This window comes from Trypanosoma theileri (genome assembly GCF_002087225.1).
Source record: "Trypanosoma theileri isolate Edinburgh chromosome Unknown TM35_Tth_2_V1, whole genome shotgun sequence".
Taxonomy (NCBI): domain Eukaryota; phylum Euglenozoa; class Kinetoplastea; order Trypanosomatida; family Trypanosomatidae; genus Trypanosoma; species Trypanosoma theileri.
In genome coordinates, this window is record NW_021639844.1 from 283,386 (window position 1) to 300,592 (window position 17,207).

General features: G+C 39.4%; 5 protein-coding genes across 5 annotated transcripts; all 5 read right to left on the reverse strand.

Moving 5' to 3' along the window:
- Positions 1 to 497: 497 nt before the first annotated feature.
- On the reverse strand, positions 498 to 2,558 carry TM35_000021980 (uncharacterized protein; the record flags this gene model as incomplete). Its single annotated transcript, XM_029021516.1, has 1 exon — positions 498 to 2,558. One exon carries the CDS (start codon positions 2,556 to 2,558, stop codon positions 498 to 500), a length of 2,061 nt encoding a protein of 686 aa, XP_028886938.1.
- A 622-nt stretch (positions 2,559 to 3,180) lies between these two features.
- On the reverse strand, positions 3,181 to 10,008 carry TM35_000021990 (uncharacterized protein; the record flags this gene model as incomplete). Its single annotated transcript, XM_029021517.1, has 1 exon — positions 3,181 to 10,008. One exon carries the CDS (start codon positions 10,006 to 10,008, stop codon positions 3,181 to 3,183), a length of 6,828 nt encoding a protein of 2,275 aa, XP_028886939.1.
- A 951-nt stretch (positions 10,009 to 10,959) lies between these two features.
- Positions 10,960 to 12,822, reverse strand: TM35_000022000 (putative transmembrane transport protein; the record flags this gene model as incomplete). Its single annotated transcript, XM_029021518.1, has 1 exon — positions 10,960 to 12,822. One exon carries the CDS (start codon positions 12,820 to 12,822, stop codon positions 10,960 to 10,962), a length of 1,863 nt encoding a protein of 620 aa, XP_028886940.1.
- A 1,149-nt stretch (positions 12,823 to 13,971) lies between these two features.
- On the reverse strand, positions 13,972 to 15,321 carry TM35_000022010 (engulfment and cell motility ELM family protein; the record flags this gene model as incomplete). Its single annotated transcript, XM_029021519.1, has 1 exon — positions 13,972 to 15,321. The coding sequence occupies one exon, from the start codon at positions 15,319 to 15,321 to the stop codon at positions 13,972 to 13,974; it is 1,350 nt and encodes a 449-aa protein (XP_028886941.1).
- A 382-nt stretch (positions 15,322 to 15,703) lies between these two features.
- Positions 15,704 to 17,014, reverse strand: TM35_000022020 (uncharacterized protein; the record flags this gene model as incomplete). Its single annotated transcript, XM_029021520.1, has 1 exon — positions 15,704 to 17,014. One exon carries the CDS (start codon positions 17,012 to 17,014, stop codon positions 15,704 to 15,706), a length of 1,311 nt encoding a protein of 436 aa, XP_028886942.1.
- Between the last annotated feature and the right edge of the window lie 193 nt (positions 17,015 to 17,207).

The following is a 17,207-nucleotide window of genomic DNA, read 5'->3' on the forward strand; positions in this document are numbered from 1 at the left end:
ATTAGGTATTCTCTCGCGGACCTTTGACACCCAAAACACATCCAACACAATATTGGTAGTCGGAGGGGTAACACGGTACCGCTGAAGTGCAGACAAAACAATCCCAATTCTTGCTGCCTTCATAGTAATGATAGAAAAGGCAAATGAAAAGAAAGCCATACTAGTCGGATTAGAGAGAGAGTGTATCTGTTTGTTTCCTTCGGGAAACACAAACGTACAATATGGGCCACATGAACTCTGTCAAAAGGTACAAAGGTCCTTTTTCCGCTTTGAATGACCTCCCTTTCCTAGACACAGGGGGGCAAACACATGCTAATATGTAGATAAAGAAAGAAAGAAAGAAAAGAGCGATATAATAATTATAATAATAACAATAATAATAATAATAATTTACAATAGATATTCATGATACTTTTATTTTTATTTCCATCTATCTATTTGTGTTGTTTATTTTTTTTTTTTTTTCAGTTTCCTCCTCCGTCTTTTTTTTTTCTTTTTTAGTCCGTTGGTCTTAAACCGCGTGTGAGTGTTGGGAATCCCTTTGGCTGCACCTTGGCGTTATTGATCTCCAGAACATCTCCCATCTTCTGATAGTCAAACCTGCGACTCTTCTTCCCGTAGGTATCCCGCAGCTGCTCCAACAGTTGCCGAGCGGCATCCTCACGGTGCTGTCGATTGGTGACTTGAAAGGTATGGGCAATATCGTCAAGATCGCCAGTGGGTATTTGATCCACATACGGATCTGCGTAGAATCCTTCCCATCGCAATTGCTGATCGGCTTCAGCATCAGAGTTGAATGTAACGGCGTGTGTGAGTGGCCGCTCCACGGAGAGTGGATCTACGCGATGACTGCTGGAGGCGAGATACTCCTCCATGTGTGGACTGGCATGGCGGTACATATCTCGAAGTCGATCATGCCGTGCCGTGTCGTTGGCGGTGTTCTTCTTCTGTAAAGAATTATGTGATTCTCCTTTCCCTCCTTCTCCTTCTTGTGTGTTGAGATGAGATGTCTCCATTTCTTCATCCTCCATCATTAACTCACGATTGTGTTGTTGTTGTCGTTGCATCTCCGCCGCCTGTCGTCCCATGGCACTTGCCTCCAGTAATTCCTCCCGTTTGCGGCTCTTCGCTGCATGTTGGACATCCTCAACATAACGTACAAAGGCATCACCATTGAAATTATGCGGAAGGGCAATAATTCCATTTGCCCAATCCACATCCACATCAGGGGCAAGTACAAATGTCATGTCTTTCCAATCCCATGCTGCTAATGAAGAGGCAATGCGAAATAATTCTTTTGCCCATTCTAATCGTTCAGCATAGGTACAATCATTATTAAAAGCATCTATACCACCAGGTTCCGCCATGGTTCGAAACTCCTTTAAATGCCACATAGTTGCTTCTAACATTTGTTTTGAAACTTGATAAAGACGTTTTTGTAAACTGAGTTTAGGTTCAATTTTCTTTAGCCAAGGACGTAGTTCATCATTAGTAAGTTTACAACTAATAATTACCACACCATTTGCCCGCATAGCATGTCGCATACCAATTTCTAAGGTTAAATTTGTGAGTCCGTATACATGTAAAAGTTCCTTATTACGATGTAGTAACTGTAATACCAATAAGGCCTCTTTATGACTACATGATATTAAAATATCATCTAGTTCCAATTCGTTACAAATTTCAGAAATAAGTTGTTCTACTTTAGTAGCAAACTGTGAGGCAGTTTCACGACAACGTGCGAGAGCTTTATCATTATGTGCAATAAAGCTTAAAAATTGATCTGGAGTAAAATCCCATGGAATAGTTAATGTTCCAGTAACCTCACCAATATTAAATGTATTTGATATAATTAATGGCATAGACTCCCATAATGGGTACCGTAATTCACCAAGATGTTGTCGAAGTGTATGAAGAGCGGCAGCTGACTGTAAAGGTGAAAGTGTACGCTCAAAGAGTACCTGATCAGCCTCCATTAACTCCTCCAAGGTTGGTGCTGGGGTAATACTCCACTGGAGTGACATACTTTCAGTGGCCTCATCCAAGAGAGATTTTGGTTTCTCTGCACCTTTGCGATTTGGCCCGTGGCGTCGTCGTAATGGTTTCACTTCCGCCCGCTGCGCCGTGGCATCCTCAGCTGCAGAGATGGATTCTGTAATACTATCAATACAAGAGGCACGGCGAAGTAAATCCCGTAGAAACTTATTTACAGAACGTTCCACTACCCCACGATGGGCATCACTTGGGGTGAAATTCTCTGGAAGTTCAAAAGTAGATTGAATAAGTGAACTCTCCTCTTGTCCACTACGTCGTGTAAAGGAGGAGGTGGTTTGTTCTGCACTCTCTGCCGCCTTATCCTCTGCTTTTTGATAAAATGTTAGTGTGAAGGATCTCGCTGGGGGTGGGGAGAGTGTACCGCCCTTGAAAGACTTTGCCCAACTAAGCAATTCGTTGAGACGCGCCACAGAATTCTCATTCACTATCTGTTGACTACGGTTGTGATGGAAAAAATCTGGATGAACCTTTAGAAAGAAGGAGTGAAGTGCCTTCTTATACATTTCCTGCTGTATATATGAGCCATATACATTTATTTTTTTTTTTATTTTTTTTTGAGAGGGAGGATAGGGGTTGGAAAAAAAAACAAAAAAAAAAAATTAAATAAGAGAAAGGAGATGCAATAAGTGAGAATATGCAAGAAATACAAGGAAAAGAAAAAAAAATAGTGATAATAAGGTTAAAAATAAAATAAAAAAATAATCAAGTAGTTCAATAATAAAACATCCGGCACGCCATACATACACACACATACGTACATACGCATATATACTTACTCTTCAAAGGAATAAAAATGAAAAAAAGCGGATATACATATATATATATATATATATATATATATATATATATATATATATTGGTCCCTTTCAGAATAAGAGGAACCCCCACAAAAAAAAAAAAAAACCACAACCGAGTCTATGGCCGATAGTATCAGAAGATACTTCCACCTGGACCACCATAAGGAAAACAAACCAAGGAAACAACGAATCAGCAGTAATGAACACCAAAAATAAATAAATAATAATAATAATAATAATAATAATAATAATAATAATAATAATAATAATAAAAGGAATGCTACAGCATTAACACCCTTTTATCTTATTTTACTTTCTCTTCTTTCTCTTATGTTTTCTCTGGAGGGGTAGGAAGTGTACGATGTACCTTTTCATTATTCTTCTCTTGAATAGTCTGTCGAATCATCTCAGCAGCACGTTTCTCCGCATTACGAATAGCATTAACGGCTTCACGTGCTTTTGAAGCGCTACTTAACGTTACTTGAATAGAAATCACACGTTGTAATAACTGATCTTTACTTGGCACTGTTGCGAATGAATTTAAAGTTTCCACAGATGATATGGTACTTTCCATACTGGTATTACTATTGAGTCCTTGAATTGATGGATGATGGTTTCGTTGTTCCTGTTGCTGTGAAGATTCATCTCCTATACGAGATAATAATTCATTTCTACTAGAAGAAGCGGATAAAGATTCTTGTATTCTTTTTTCCATCTCCGGTGTGGAGACCCCCAACTCCTCCGGTGAGTAACTACGCTCTACACAGATATGCACAACATGTGCTTGACCCCCCGCGGTGTGTTCATCCTCTATTGAACACCGTACACCACAAACAATAGGGTGTACTAATACGAGCATTTTTCGTGTGGAAATGCCAAAGTTTGTTTTTTTTACAAACCACACTACAAGAAATACATCCCATTCTATACTTATGGTAACAGGTTGTCTTCCCCATTTTCCTTTGCAGATTCTAACTTTATTTCGTTGTTGTTTATCTAGAAGAATTGCACCATGGGCTACTGCACTATAAGCCAGAAACTGTAGTCGACGAAGTTTCTCTGTATAAACCCCAACATCATGAGTAGAATGTTTACTACTTATTTTGTCATGCTTCTTATTCGTGTTGATCTTTTTGCTGTTATTACTATTGTTGTTGTTGTCCTCCTTGTCGTCGTTGTTATTATTATTATTATTACTACTATTAATATTATTATTATTCGTGTTGCTCTTGCTACAGCTACTGCCTTCTCTATAAGAAACAGATGTGCTAGGAGCCCGATATATACCTTTTTCACTCCCTCCAGAGACACGATAACTCAATGAAGAGTTCGGAGTAGGTATTCTCTTAAGTGCCTCCACTTCTTTTTCTTTTTCTTTATTATCTTTATTATTATCATCTTCCTTTTCTTTTGTTCCTGCTGTGGCATCATTCGTCGGTGTCTTCTCTGCAGGCTGTAATGATGGTGGTGTTTCTGGTACCATATCTTTCTCATCTATCACTTCTACATTTGTTTCCTTTTCTTTATTTTTCTCTTCTTCTCTTTCTTCTTCTACTTTTGATATATCCTTTTCCGCTTCGCTTTCTTTTTCTTCTTCTTCTCCATCTGGGAATACATTTTTGACAACAACACTATTATCATCACTATTACTATCATTATTGTTATTATTATTCCCCTCTCTCGGTTTCATTTTGTCAGGGGTGGGGTTAACAACCGTCTCTATATCTGATATACTGGATGCCCCAATCTCCCGCAGCATCGCAGCTTCATCACTATGATAATAATGTACAAGTGTACTCAATGTACGATAGCGATTAGCCACACGTGCCAATAATTCTTCAGGTGCATTCTGCTGCAAATACAGTTGTACCGCATGAACAGTATCATATAATACATTAGATCGTAGTAACTCTGTAAATTTCGGTAGTGCCTCAAGATCATCACTCATTATAATTTGTAATCGCTCAGATATTGTCGCTCGTCGTCCATTCGTCAATACACGAAGCTGCATTGTTGATGATGTTGGTTCCCAAATTAGAGAAACAAGGTCAACAGTATACATTCCCGCATCTCCTCTATTATTATTATTATTATTATTATTATTATTATTATTATTATTATTATTATTATTATTATTATTATTCGTACAATTGCTGTCATCGACACTGGTATTCCCTGCCTTCTCCAATGAAGGTAAACGTAAAAAGGAAAGTAAATCATCCTCTAATCGTTTTCTTGCCTCTTCACCAAGGGAGTCATCACGGTGAAGTATACGCCAACCACGACAAATAACATGACCTTCACGATGAGGAAAAGAAAAAATAAAAGTCTTCATTCTACTTGTTAAACGTCTGGATATTGGACCAACTTCTTCTTCTTCTATTCCCTCAACAGCATTAGCAGTGGAAGGTTGTACAGGTTGTACCAAGGGGTTATCCATCACTACATTTGATTCGGAAACTCTTATTGGGGCATTATCTGGTGTTAATGAAGGAACCTGTGTTACTGTGTGAACATCATTTAAGGGAACAGAGTCAGGAATATTTGAATTTTCAACTTTATCTTCTTCCTCCTCTTCATGTATTTCTTTATTATCAACTTTATCAACTTCTTGATGATGATCATGATGTTCTTCATCTACAGTCTTTTCTATCTGCTGCGGCTCTTCCTTCTCTACTTTCTCATTCTGTTGCTCAAGCTTATCTACATTCAAAGGGACAATGAAATCACTTTTATCAATACCAGAAGAACTAGATGTGGCAATGTTAACTCCTATTTTTGGTGCATCCATCTCAACAGCTTCTATAGGTACTTTTTCCGCCTCAGATTCCTTATCATAGCTCTCTTCTTTTTCTTCAGTTTTTTCTTCTTTTTCTTCCAATACCTGATTGAGAAGTTGCATCTCTGCTGCCTTTTTAAGAGAAGTATCAAGATAATTCCCTAGTTCTTTTACTAGTTCTTCTTCATGGCCGTGTCGTGAATGTACTAATGCCTCTGGTGTTTTCTTCTTATAGACATCTGGTAGTACATCCCATGCGGAAGTAACAAGAGCTCGAACAATTTCAACCACATCATCAGCAGCACGTTGCAGAGCAGCTGTAAAGAGTGGGAATGCAATATAACCATTGTTAACATTTGCTATTAACTGCAGTCGATCGGCTAACACCGATCGGCGCTCATTCGTGGTAATCTGCAGCCTTGTTGCCCCATAGTCAACATTGTTTGTACTAGTACAACTACTACTAAAACTATTATCATTAGTAGTAGTATTCATAGTAGTAGTAGAAGTAGTACTGTTCTCGTCATCATTTTCCTTGGTTTCCTCATCTATGTAATTCCCTGATGGAGGAGGTGATAATATCAACGAGACTTCACTCACCTCAACTCGCTCTCGCTCCTCCACTGATGGCTGCAAGAGAGTCCAAACATCCCGCTCAAGACAGGCACGTGCATCCATACCGACGGGATCATTACGGTGAATTAACTGCCATCCACGACAAAGTACATGTCCCTTTGGGTGATAGTATGTTAATACAAAAGATCGCATCTTCCGTTTTCTTATCTTTTCTCGCAAGAGTTCTTCTTTTAATCTCTTACTTTTGTATTTGCTCCACGGCGTTCGTCGTACAGTAACACTAATGGAATCACTAACATATGTTTTCTCATCCGGCTGATGATGTTCTTGTTCCTGTTCCTGTTCCTTATTTGAATCTTGCATATAATACTTTTCAATTTCATTTTCTTCTTGCTTTGACGCAGTAATACTAAAATCTGAAGCATTATTATCATTCTTGTTAATGTCATCAGTGATCGGTTTTATTAAAGGTTTGTCCATCTCGTTTGGATATTCTTTTAGTGGATACTTTTCCAATTGTTCCTCCTGGTCAGTAGTATGGTTTTTCATTTCACTAACTGGCGCATCATTTTTTGTTCCTAACGATGTCTCAATAGCCTTTAAAACTCCATTTTCAGGTTGTAGTGAGGAATTATTCTCTAGTACTTTCCCTGTCTCTGTACCCTTTGCCGTATGTAGAAATAAATTGTCTGCCTTATCCGAAGATATCAATTTTGTTTTCTCACTATCGAGACTCCGATGAAGATGGTCTTGCAATGTCGTGTTCTCCTTTGGTAAATCACTACTGCGAGTTTTTTTAGCATCTATGGAAGCAAACAGAGATCCAAAATCAAACGCCCCTGATGAACGTGGTGATCTATGTTCATTTAAATAGGTTAAAGATTCTAATGATGATGATGATTGTATATTTTGTCGTTTTTCTTCTTCTCGTCTTTGTTCGTGTTGTTGTTGTTCTTGTTGATGTTCCAGTTGTTTCTTCTCTTTCTCCTGGTCTTGATGTTTAGATGTAGTTATTGTATTCTCTTCCGCACTGCGACTACGCGCCCGTGCGCTAGCCACCGCCATTGCCCATCGATCCTCACATTCCGGGATCTTAACAGGCGGCACAACACTGGCAGGACGTGAGAGAAATGGAAAATTAGCGGATTTCACACTCACAGATGTAGTACTTCCTTGTCTTTCTTCCCCTGTTGAGAAACTCGCTAGAATTTCACTCCCAATCCTACTTTCAGCTTCCGGATCAGGTGAGACGAGTCTCCTACTATTGGATCGTCGTCTCCTCACTTCTTCTTCTTCTTGTTGTTGATGATGTTGATTATGATGTCCTTGTATTATTCGTTCTGGAGAGAACGGAGCATCACCTGTGTTCTGCAAGAATGATGGAGTTGCCGGCATAGAAGAAAGAAACCGCTGTGGTGTTTCCCTCGCATGAATAGAACTAACATCACAAGGAGCAGATGAGTGTCTATCACGTATATTTCTTGTAAATGGTGATTGAAATGATGCACTTGCTGGAACCTCAACAAATGAAGGTCCTGTAGTATTCTGTAAAAATGGCATTGTTCCTCCTTGTGTTAAAGGAAACGTAGGGAAATATGTATTTTCTTCTTCTTCTGCTTCTTCTTCTTCTTCTATTTCATTTTCCTCATTATAAAAGTCTCTTTCTTCCTTACTCTTTACATGATTTTCCTGTAGTGATGAATATTCTTTTTCTCTTGGTGGAACTGTAAACACCGTCGTCTCATTACTGGCGACTGTAAAGGTAGGAGCTTCAAAAGCCCCAAAGTGAATGCTTAATGGTAAAAGTGGTTGTTTTTCACTTCCATACATTTTGACATTACTCTCATCTCTTCTTCTTCTTACAGCAGCTTCCACAATGTGTCCAAGTTTGGTAATGGCATTCTTATCCTCATGGTGAATTCCTGCGTTACCTTGTAGTGCCAAGGCTGAGAGTACAGAAGGAGGTGAAGACCAATCAAGAACAAAGGCTTGAATAAGTTGTATACATCCCCAAACTGTTAAGAGATTATTAGATACATTAAGTACTATAAGGTGTGAAAGAACACCAGTAGATGCGGAAGAACGTACAGCAACTGCTAATCCTTGGGCTCCTCTATCATTTATACCAGTATCATTTAGATATAGTTCTTGTAAATAACAAAATGCTGATGGGGCCATATTACAACGTCTGGATGCATTAAATGCAGCATGTGCTAACAGTTCACAGATAATGTTTCCTACAGATGATTGCTGATCAAACATAACAGTTTCCAAAGCAAATTCTACCTCTCCTTGCATCTCTTGTTGTAGTCGCCAACGAATACGTGAATCATTTTGTAAATCTCCTCCTTCTAATACAACCTGCAGAAGTACAGATGGTGGAACCTGAAGGCGATCAAAGCTTTCCGAAAGATCTAATATTAGTAATTTAGGGCAACAAAACAATAAATTAAGAAATAGCTCACGACAACCTATTGGAGTACATAATCTAGATAATGGTACACCACAAAGGTTTACATTAGTCAAAGAACACGGATATTGAAACTCCTTAAAACTAGAAAATTTAGCTGTACCAATCAATGGGATTGGCTCTGTAGAATTCTCCTCTACTCCTATAACGTCTATTTTTCTTGGAGAAGGCTCTTCATCTACATAAAATAGTTTGGGGGACATAAGTGAAGGTGGAATAGCACAGTTTCGTGATAAAAGAAGAGTTTTCAATCGATAAGCACAACTTGCTCCAGCAAGTAATTCTGAAATCCCACGCGCTGAACCATGACAATCACGTAAATCTAAAAAAGAAATTCCTAAATGAATCTCTTGACTCTTATACTGAATGGATATTTCTTCAACTGCTCTACTTTTATGTCCTTCAGGTATTATAGCAGAAGAAGAATCCTTATCCATAACATGTTGTGAACGTGCGTCATTAATATTGCGCTTATCTTTCCTAGTGAGATTTATATATTGTTGAACCAATGATGGTGGAAAAAGGTAACTCTCTTTATTCAATACTTCCATTTGTAATTTAGAAAGATAAATACCCAAATTTTGAAATCCATAATCTTTAAGAGAATTTCCCTGCAAGTGTAATTCATCAAGGGTATCAGACGCCCATAGAAGTAGTTTTCCCAAAAGCGTTGCACTACGGTATGTGAGACGATTTTTACTAAGATCTAAAACTTTTAATCTACGCAGTGTTTGTCTATTCTTTATATTTAACATATTCACTGCCATCTTTCCACTTCCCACCACACCGGAAACGTCACTTGCCGATTTTGGTGTTGACCCTTTTACACCACAAGCAGGTGAAGTCGTAATAGGAACTGAGGGAGAAACAGTAGAAACAGAATTGCTAGAACGTGACACAACAGGCACCGTTAATCGTCTTAAAGAAGAAGAATGAGAACCACGTCGCATTTGATTCGATTGACATTCTCGTAAAAGTTCAGTCAGTCGTTTATCCGTGAGACCCACTTGTGCCAACTTTAAAAACTCCAGATTTGCCATGGTTGGTAATACATCTTGACAAAACCAACTCCACTCTGTGCCTTCCATCTCCATGGAACTGAGGTCTAGTCGACTCATCGTTGCCGCGGAGACCTGTCGGTGCAGATGCCCCCGCAGTCCTCCCCTCCACTCCTCCTGGACGGGGGGCTCCGGGGCGGGGACGCGGGAACTCGGCTGCGGTCCCTCCCCTTCTTCCCTTTCTTCCTCCTCTTCTCCCCTCTCTTCTTGCCGCCGCCTCCAGAGATCTCCCCAGCCGTCCCTCTCCCGCTGGAGGGGCGGGGGGTGCGGCATGGCGGGCGGGTGTGTGGCTGCGACCCTCCAGCACTCGCCCTCAGGCCTCTCTTCACCGCCGAGTGCAGTTCACCCACGCACTCGGACTCTCACGACTCGCAGGAAAAGGGCTGCGGCCTTGCAAGCGGAAGAAAAAAAGAAAAAGAAAAGGGGAAGAAGAAAAAAATTTCGTTTGAAACAAAATACAGTAAAAGTGGTGAACAAAATAAATAAATACAGGGTAAACTAATCATGCTTAATCTGACACAGGAAAAAAAAATAATATATAAATATATAAATATATTTTTTTTTAGTAATTTGTAAGGTCGTTGGAAATATGAGTAAAGGTAGGGTGAACTACATTTGGTTTTATATATGTGACGACTTTGTTGTTGTTGTTGTTGTTGTTGTTGTTGTTGTTGCAATACGCAGAATACTTCTCCACTACCAAGTTCTACGTTGGTTTAGTACGATGTATACACTCACCCCTTTCTATACTTTCTTACTAATCATAAAAATCAATAGATATAATAATGCATTGAAAGGTCCCATTGTAAAAGAACGTAGTAGCAAGCGAAAACATAACGCAGAAAAGCAAAAGAGGTCCTCGCAAATGGTCTCAGCTTCTTGGTACTGTAGCCTATTGAATTATTTTTTTCTTTCTTTTCGTAGGAATTTCTTTGTGCGTTTTTTTTGTTTTTGTTTTTTTTTTTTTTTTCAGCGTATCAACTTTGATTAGTGATTTCTTTTTTTTTCTTTTTTTAAATACCTACGTGACTACTTCGCTCACGATACTCTTTTAAAAATGCATACGTAACATGCATCTCTCTCTCTCTCTCTCTCTCCTTCGCATATGTAACTTTTCCTTCTCTCATAGTTATGCGCTGCCGTTATTTCACAAAAACCATGATGTCTCTTTCTTCTAGAAAGAATGTTCACTACAAAGTCTCCTCTGTATTCTTTCTGTCGCTCTTAACGACCAGATTTCCGTTTCCACAAGATAAACCCCGTAAGTAATAAGCAGGATACACTCCCTATTACGGGTAAGACTACAGGTAATGATGAAGTTTTTTTTATTTGTGACTTGTTATGAGAATGACGATTGTTTAAATCATGATTTCCATTAGTTCCAGTTGAATGACGTTTATCTATTTCTTCACTCCGTGAAGCCGAGACAGAGTGACGTCCTTCCCCTTCAGCGTACTGTTGAGAAACACCTGATGAGGTTGTCGTTTCTCCCAATCTAACGCGACTAACCACTGGAAGCTCGTACCACAATTTGGGATCATTGTATAATACGAGAGGGGAAGGTTTTTGTTCAATCTCGTGTTGTGAGGTTTGAATAAGAAAAGTAGATGGAACACGGTGTAAATCGCGAATAACAATAATATAATTTTCAATTGGTTGAAAAATAGCGTCAAAAGCGTCAAAAAGTGGGGCCAAATTTACTCGTCGACTCATTGCCTGAATTATTGACATATGTTGTAAAGGTTCCAACTCCTCAACTGCGAGTACCACATCTGTGATGTCTTTAACTATATCATCTTCATAAATAGGTTCTACTCGCATATTAGGAACTTCATCAGGGCACAAATTCAGTACTTCCTGACGGTATTCCTTACAATTAACGTAGCAATATGGTACAGCATAACGCTTCCATACAGGACCATATCCAAAATGAATACCATTAGCCGATTTGAGTTGTTTTAATACCTGCGCAAAATCATAATGAAACTCCATTAAATCTCCAGGTGTGAGATCGTGAAAATGTCGTGGTCGGTAATTTGTTACCAGAGGTGCCACAACAAATTGGGCCACAGCTGATTGTGGTTGACCACTTTTCCCAAAACGTTGATCTACCTTAATATGTGGAAGTGATGTTTTGCAACGTTCACGAAGTGGAGCCATAAAAGGTGAAACACTGTGTAAAAGTGCATTTGCAAAAGCTTCAAAGGCATTTTTTTGAGCCATTTCACGTTTTTGTTGTGACTTTGTTGGTTTTTTCCATCGTCTATTACCTTTTGAAGTCAATGGAGGAAGCGGACGTCCAAACTCATCAAATTCTGGTACAGAAGCATGAAGAGAGGGAGAAGAAGTTGCAGCAGCAGCAGCAACAGTAGAAGAAGTAGTAGTAGTAGTAGTAGTAGGAACGGAACCTTTAGGATTATTAATGCCAGATGAGACTCCATTACCAACTCCACCTCCAGTATGAACAGTAGTATTAGTATTAGTACTACTTTTCGGTTTAAGGGCAACAACAGCACTGACCCACTTACCGCTTACAAGAGGTCTTACTTCATCTTCACCACCAGGTAGTGCTGGAAAACGATTATTGTCCACAGCCAAAGTTGCATTAGATTTCTTATGTGTGGGTGTTTGATCTGCACTGGAAGCATGACTCTGTTTTGATTGACTAATATGAGTAGTTTCCATCTTTCTTGGTTCATTTGCCTCACCACTCATTTGTCGTTCAATAAGTTCCTTTGTAAGGGCCATAACGCGTTCAAACTCCTCTGTCCAATTCGTTCCATCTAGTGTACTATCCCCAGTTAAACCTGTAGAAGTTGCTGCCTGTGTGAAGGAGGGATAATACGCAGGAGGCTCCATGTTTGCCTGATCGTGATGTATCTGTTCCTCCTGTTCGGCATTCTGCAAGGATGGGGCCTCAACATCTCCATCTACTCCAGCGGCTGCTGCTGCTGCTGCTGAAGGGGAAGTATTACCACCTAAAGCCAGATGGGGATCTTCAGCCGTAGTAGAGGCAGGAAGGACAAAAGTTGTCAGATCACTTGTTGGCCGCCATTCTCTCGCATTTACATTCAATGGTGTAGGCATCTCTTGGACGTTACTCTTTTAAAAAAAAAGTATATATATATATATATATGTGTGTACAATGTGTCTTATTTCCCTCCGTTTTTTTTTTTTTTTTTTTTTTTTTTTTTTACTAAGGCACTACTTTCTCCTTCTTCTTTCTCTTTTTTTGGGGGGATTCTTTTTTCTTTTTTTTCTTCCTTTAAAAAACTAATTTATCCTCGTTGTGGGAGGTAGTTCTTGTTCTTATTATTTTTTTTTTCTCTCTTTCTTTTCTTTTTTTTTTTTTTTCTTTTACCGTCTCGTATCGTCTCGTCTCAAAATAAAAGGTGTAAAAGATCCTTTCACTTCCTTCTTTCACCGCCTTTTCCGCAGCAACCCAAAACTCTCTCTTGTTCTTTTTTCTTTTTCTCGTTTCTTGCGATTTTTCTCTCTTTTTCGCCGACTGAAGTCCTTCCTCTTTTTTTTTTCTTTATTCTTCTTGTTTGTTTGTTGTACCAATCCCTCCTCCAAAGTAGGGCTACAATTCTCACGCTACCTTACCTGTGAGCTAACTGGTGCTGTAGAGAACTGAGAAAAAAGAAAAAAAAGTGATAATCACCAAAACGGCAATCACAAGGAAAGAAATAGAAAAAAAAAAAAAGAAACATTTTTAAAAAAGAAAAAAAATGAGGTCAGATGGAAACAGAGATAAATAAATAGAGAGATAAAAAAAAAAATCAAGCAAATGAGAGTGTGTGTGTGTGCGCATATAAATTGGCGGTGGTGGTGTTGTTCTACATTCATCGTGTCGATACTCCTCTCCAGCTAATATGCAGTTGAAGATATACAAATACGAATGATAAACCGTTCAATAAACTTTGTTTGAATGTACGTTCAATGTGTATAAATGAGTCCCACAGACGTCAGTGTAGTTCACGGAACCAATGACAGGAAACAAAAAGAAAAAAAAAAAAACAAGCAAGTAATCCCACACCAAATATGCAGTCATTTTACTTCTTCTATTCTCTATTCTTGTGTGTGTGTTTTTTTTTGTTTTTTTTCTGTCTCTCTAACCGTCGTCTTCAACTCATCGTAACTCTTCCTTCACTTGATTGGTGTGTTTTCCCATTGCTTACTTCATTCATATTCACTCTCCCATCCTTAGATGGTTTTTTTTTTTCTTTTCTTCTTTTAACTTGTATCTTTTGTAGATTCTTCCGCATTCAAACACCTTGCAGATTCGCTAACAAAACTCTCATATACAGATGGTATGTAATTATTGTACTCCATAACATGTGGAAGGTCACGATGCCAGCAATTTTTGAAATGCAACAACAGTTGATGATGAAGCGTAAAGAAACCCTCTTCAAAGTCACTCTCCTGCTCACATATCCTAGAAGAGGAAGAAGAAGAAGTCTTCTTCTCATTTTCAATGTTATCATTGCTTTTATTCTCCTCATTACTCTGCGAGGTGGACTGTTCCATTGCAGTTGTACTCTCCTTACCCGCCTGGTCAGAGGAAACAACACCATCACTATCCTTTTCTTCCACTTTCTCCTGTTTTATTACTGTATCGTACAGCACCTCCAACTGTGGTAGATCCATTTTGTAATCCTGTTGTAGTATCAACTGCGTTGTGAAATGAATGGAAACGACGGCGAGGAGATACCAATGGTGCTCCCCCTCATCCAGTGCCTTCTTGTTAAACGCCATCATCTCTTTAAATGCGTCGTTATGTGTTTGTGCGAAATGCACGAGTTGCCGGAGGGCGAGGATGCCGCCGCCGCGGAGATCGGTTGTGGGATTGAGGCCCTGAAAGCCGAGAGCGGCCCACGCCGGGCTGCTGGGGGCGAAGTCGTCTGGCGCCAACCCGGCGGCCTCCCACAACTCCCGCAGAAGTTTATTGTCGGCGGGACTCGCGGGATTAAAAGGCGTCGCGCGTTCCGCCTGCAGACGTGCGGCCTGCGCAGCGCAGCGGGTGAGGCGTTGTAAGAGACACACCGCATGGGGAGAAGCACTAATATCCTTATCACTCTTTATAGTAGTATTAGTATTAGCAGTAGTAGTAGTAGTAGTAGTAGTAGTAGTCTTAGTAGTAGTCTTAGTAGGAGTATCATCAGTAGAGGGAGGAAGAGCAGTTGAAGAAGTGGGGAGGGTACGTTGGAGATAGGCGTAGTGTACATCGTCCAGGAGGATTTGCTTTTCGTTTTTGCCGCGGAAGAAATACATCAATTCGCCCAATGTTGTGATATCCCCGCGGTTGATATGTGTGATGGCCTGTCGAGTGGCCAATTCCGGTCGTTGATTGGCAGAGATAACAAGTCGAACAGGCCGTCGTCGGCGCCGTGATGATAATGATAATAAGGAGGACGGTAATAAAAGTGATGTTAATGAAGAGAGTGATGATGGCAGTGATGGAATCCACCCACCCGTACGGGATTTGTGAGATCTGTGGTAGAGAACAGTAATAACTCCAGCAACCCCAACAATGACGAGAGCCACAGCCACATCGGATTGAATATTACGTGAGGAAAACCACATTTATATTAGCAGCCTATTATCACACACACACGCAGGATGGGGGGAGTGATGATGATGATGATGTGTTAACTGTTCCCTGCCAGAGTATAAAAGTAAATATTAAAAACAAGAAAAAGAAAAAAAAGAATAGAAACAGCAAAAAGTAGTAATAGTGGCAGTAAAAAAAAAAAAAAGGAGGACAAAAAGAAGCAAAAATAAAAAAATAAAACACGCAGACATACATTGAAGAAGGAAAGAAAAAAAAAATAGATGAATTCACAAATAAAGTAAACTAAAAAAAAGAAAAGAAACAACTGAAAGAGTATAAATATTGGTAGCAGACTGCCTGATACCCTGAAGGTTCTCTCCCTCATTCATTCAGTTGTTTTTCTTTTTTCTTATTTTACTCCCTACGGTGAAGCGATAGCACCCACGCAGGGGCTTCATTCATCCATGTTGTGTTCAACCGTGTCATTGTGAGAACTCCACCATCCTTCCATTCACGCACCGTCCCAGTCTCTGAACAGAGTCGAAAGAGTGGAAATGATCGAACTTCAGGAAAGGCGCGGATTAGAAAAACACATGTGAGAGAAGACCAAGAAGAAGAAGAACCGGGTGTGTTTGATGTTAACCACATACGTTCTAGTGCAGCACAGAGTTCACGAACAGCAGTCTCTGCGAAACCCAGTCCAGAACAAAACACAACAAAATGTCGAAAGATATTCTCTTCCTTCTTGTTATTCTTGTGATTAGTCATAGTTCCTTGTATTCTTCTCTCAGCAAGAGGAAGAAATGTCTCATTGGTTAAAAGCCCCGGTGAAAAGATATCTACCTCACCCAACACCATAGATATATCTTCTTCCACTGCTTTTGACGAACTGAGAACCCATCGTTGTTGTTGTTTTTCTCTGGAATCCTGCACAAGCTCAGAAGTACATTGAAGTGCCGTACGAGCAATACACATACGAGATGGTGCTATTTCTAACCCCACATGTGTCCAACAACAGTCTGTAGTATCCCGCTGGGCGAGTAAAGACCATTCAAATAATAATTTACCTGTGCCACTACCCACATCAACAGCTACAATAGTGTGATGACTCTTCTGAGAGGATGTTTGCATTTCGATTTCTTCTTTATGTGGATTGTTTTTCTGTTTTATTAAAACATTATCGTCATTCATTTGTACATTAAAACCATTTTGATTAAGAGTCTGTAGTATAATGTGATGTAGTTGACGAACCCCTTTTGATGTGAGCTCCCCGTAAAGCTGCGGGTTGTTATCGGATTCTTTTTCTATCATAGTAGTAGTAGTAGTAGTAGTAGTAGTAGTAGTAGTAGTAGTAGTAGTAGTAGTAATAGTAGTATCTAAAGAGGATGTAGTTATTTTAGAAACATCTTTTACCTGTTCAAATGCTGTCAAGTCATCTTCTTTTAAATTATATCCATCCTCCATCCCATCATACACAGTATGAAGCTTTTCCTCAATCTCATCTAAGAAACACCTCGTCTTGTTGGGAGCTCGTAATGGTTTGTTAAGTAACATATTCTCAGTAAATACTTCTATCGCCGCCTCTGTGTTATTGTTCTTATTATTGTCCTTGTTGTTACTATTGGCAGATGATGAGAGGGAAGCGCAGGCCTCTGTGTAAAGTGCTAGTTTCATTTCAAACACCACCTCACATTTTGCCCGTGTTGCCTCAAACCAGACATTCATATGACTACTTCTATCAAGTCACTACACTATATGGGTAAAAATGAAATAAATAAAGAAATAAAGAGGATTTTCTCTATTGCAAACAACAGTAACAGATATATGGAGATACTCTCTCCATCTCTCTCTCTCTCTTTCACAAAGAATATAGATATGTAGACAGAAGATCTTTTAATAGTAATCCCAAACAAAACAT